This window comes from Scylla paramamosain, chromosome 5, assembly GCF_035594125.1.
Source record: "Scylla paramamosain isolate STU-SP2022 chromosome 5, ASM3559412v1, whole genome shotgun sequence".
In the NCBI taxonomy this organism is placed as follows: domain Eukaryota; kingdom Metazoa; phylum Arthropoda; class Malacostraca; order Decapoda; family Portunidae; genus Scylla; species Scylla paramamosain.
In genome coordinates, this window is record NC_087155.1 from 28427556 (window position 1) to 28430055 (window position 2500).

The window sequence follows — 2500 nt, forward strand, 5'->3', positions numbered from 1 at the left end:
ACAATAGCTATTTTACTATATATGCAGATATCTCATGCTAAATAAGTGTTATGAAGAAATGAGTAAAGATATTTCCCAGCTTAAACTTTGAACCACTTAAAAAGTATTTTTCGCGCTTTTCGTATGAAGTAATTTCCAGTTTGAAGGAGAGTTAATTTGAACATTCCCCATCACTTTCACATCTAAGTTCACTAATTGATCGCGCACATCACTTCTACTGCAGATGAGAATAAAACAGCTCAGGAGATGGGTGCACATAATTACTTGGATTCTCTTATTCAGGTACAAAATAAATACAGTAGCCATCATTACAGGATCGTGTCGTCGCCTGTGTGGGAAGGATCCGCATCAGGATTCATCCATACCACCTGTGACGTATTGGCAGGCTAACTAACCGCACCCGTTGGGCAGCTGCTGGAAGCCCGCCTGGCAATAGTACGAGAGGCGAATGGTGGTGTTGGTGTCCGTGTACAACATGGTGACGGTGGTGGTGGTGCTGACAGCGCTCCAAACGGTGAGGAACTGGAACTTGCCGTCTTTATCAGCCTGGCGAGAATCCGAAGAGAAATCAGAAGAATCGGAGGCGTAAGATCTTGTCCCGTCTGGATCGACCAGGCTACCGTCCAGGGCCTTGCTGGTATGGCTGCTGCTGCAGAGACGTGGCGAGACACACATGAATAACTGGTAATACTTGATACACCGATCTTCGTGACTGAGCCTCATAATGAAGATACAAAGATGGATATATATATATATATATATATATATATATATATATATATATATATATATATATATATATATATATATATATATATATATATATATATATATATATATATATATATCACATTGACTTTTCAACCTTAACTTAGTCGTGATTGCAAGGCCTCAGCACTGAAATCCTACCTAAACTCTTTTACAAGTGTGGATTTTAGATGGTAATTCATTATCTTGAGATGCTTCTAAGTAACGCTTAAGCCTCTGAGGTTACCACACTTCTTCAAGGGTATTAGTGTGAATCATAAACTTATGATATTCTTGGGTATAGTGTGCTCTCCAACTAAGTTTTCTAGCAATATTAATAATAATGATAATAATAATAATAATAATAATAATAATAATAACAATAATAATAATAATAATAATAATAACAATAATAATAATAATGATAATAATGATAATGATAATAATAATAATAATAATAATAATAATAATAATAATAATAATAATAATAATAATAATAATAATAATAATGTTATCATCGTCATTATTAACACACACACACACACACACACACACACACACACACACACACACACACACTTTTTTGTAACTTAGAGGGCGGACTTACAGACCTGATCAGAAGAGCTTACGAAGACAAAACTTAAGTACTGACGGTCTGTAAAAACCCTTGGTCATAGTTACTGAACAGCTGCAATACCATCGCTACTGCCGCTACTGTCCTGGCAGCGGTTACTCACGTGTCACTATCATCGAACTCAACCATAGTCGGTACACTCTTCTTCCGCCGGCGACCGAGACACACCGCAGCGCTTGTTCCGGAGAGGCAGGAGAAAAACACGGTGGAGGTGACCATGACTACACTAGTGTGCGTGGTTGTGGACGACACTCCCAGTAATCGCTGGCCGCCAATCTGCCCAATAAGTAAATAAATGAATATATATATATATATATATATATATATATATATATATATATATATATATATATATATATATATATATATATATATATATATATATATGTTACTGCAGATGCCAGTAAATCACACTGAAAAAAAAAAAAAAAAAAAACATTCAAAATAGTTTATAACACATGGAGGGGTCGGAAAGGGAGGAGAGACGTCAACAAATGAGCAATTATTAGGAGGCACACCTGAACGGCGCCTGGATCATCGTTTCCTTCTGCGGGACCCGACCTGGTATCGCTGACCTCGTGGTGGGCGGCTTCCTTCATCACTTCTGCAGCATCTGCTGCCACCGCTGCCACCAGGCACAGCAAAACTCCTGACATCCGTCGCATCTGGATGTCAAGGATAACAAGCTAAGCACACACACACATACACACACACAAACCATCACCATCATCATCATTATCATCATCATCATTATCATCATCAATGTGGTAGACCCACAGTGAAGATAGGAAAAAAATTTAGTCTTAAAAATAACGAAGACACAAAGAAATCAGATTTTTTCTTTTTAACAATAATCTTTAATAATATGGGTATTTTCACATTCTCTCACTCTCTAAATTGCAGACAAATAAAGTGTACCAGACTCACCGCTGTGCTCGTTTTTGTGAAGTGACACTGACAGGGAATGGATCCCCTTATATAGCGCTAGGGACACTCACTCACCCTGCCGAGGTCTGGCAAGCTTTCCTCTACCCACTCAAACAGTCGATCTGTTAGGGTGCTGCTCAGCGTTATTTGTCAAGCGCTTCTTAGGTTTTACTGCACTTTTCCTGCAGCTTT

The 2500-nt window shown here is 38.2% G+C and overlaps 1 protein-coding gene across 2 annotated transcripts in view; it reads right to left on the minus strand.

Annotated features, from left to right (window-relative positions):
• Positions 1 to 242: 242 nt before the first annotated feature.
• LOC135100347 (uncharacterized) overlaps positions 243 to 2500 on the minus strand; it is a 2904-nt gene continuing 646 nt past the window's right edge. Inside the window, exons 1-4 of one of the 2 annotated variants that reach the window (XM_064003178.1) lie at positions 2309 to 2500; positions 1900 to 2046; positions 1485 to 1657; positions 243 to 646 (exon numbers count right to left, since the gene is read on the minus strand). The exon at positions 2309 to 2500 is cut by the window's right edge and continues 646 nt beyond it. In XM_064003178.1, coding sequence (XP_063859248.1) covers positions 391 to 646; positions 1485 to 1657; positions 1900 to 2046 — 576 coding nt within the window. In that variant the 5' untranslated portion in view covers positions 2309 to 2500 and the 3' untranslated portion in view covers positions 243 to 390. Of the gene's footprint in view, positions 650 to 1484; positions 1658 to 1899; positions 2047 to 2308 lie in introns of both variants that reach the window. The other variant, XM_064003177.1, reaches the window with a different exon arrangement.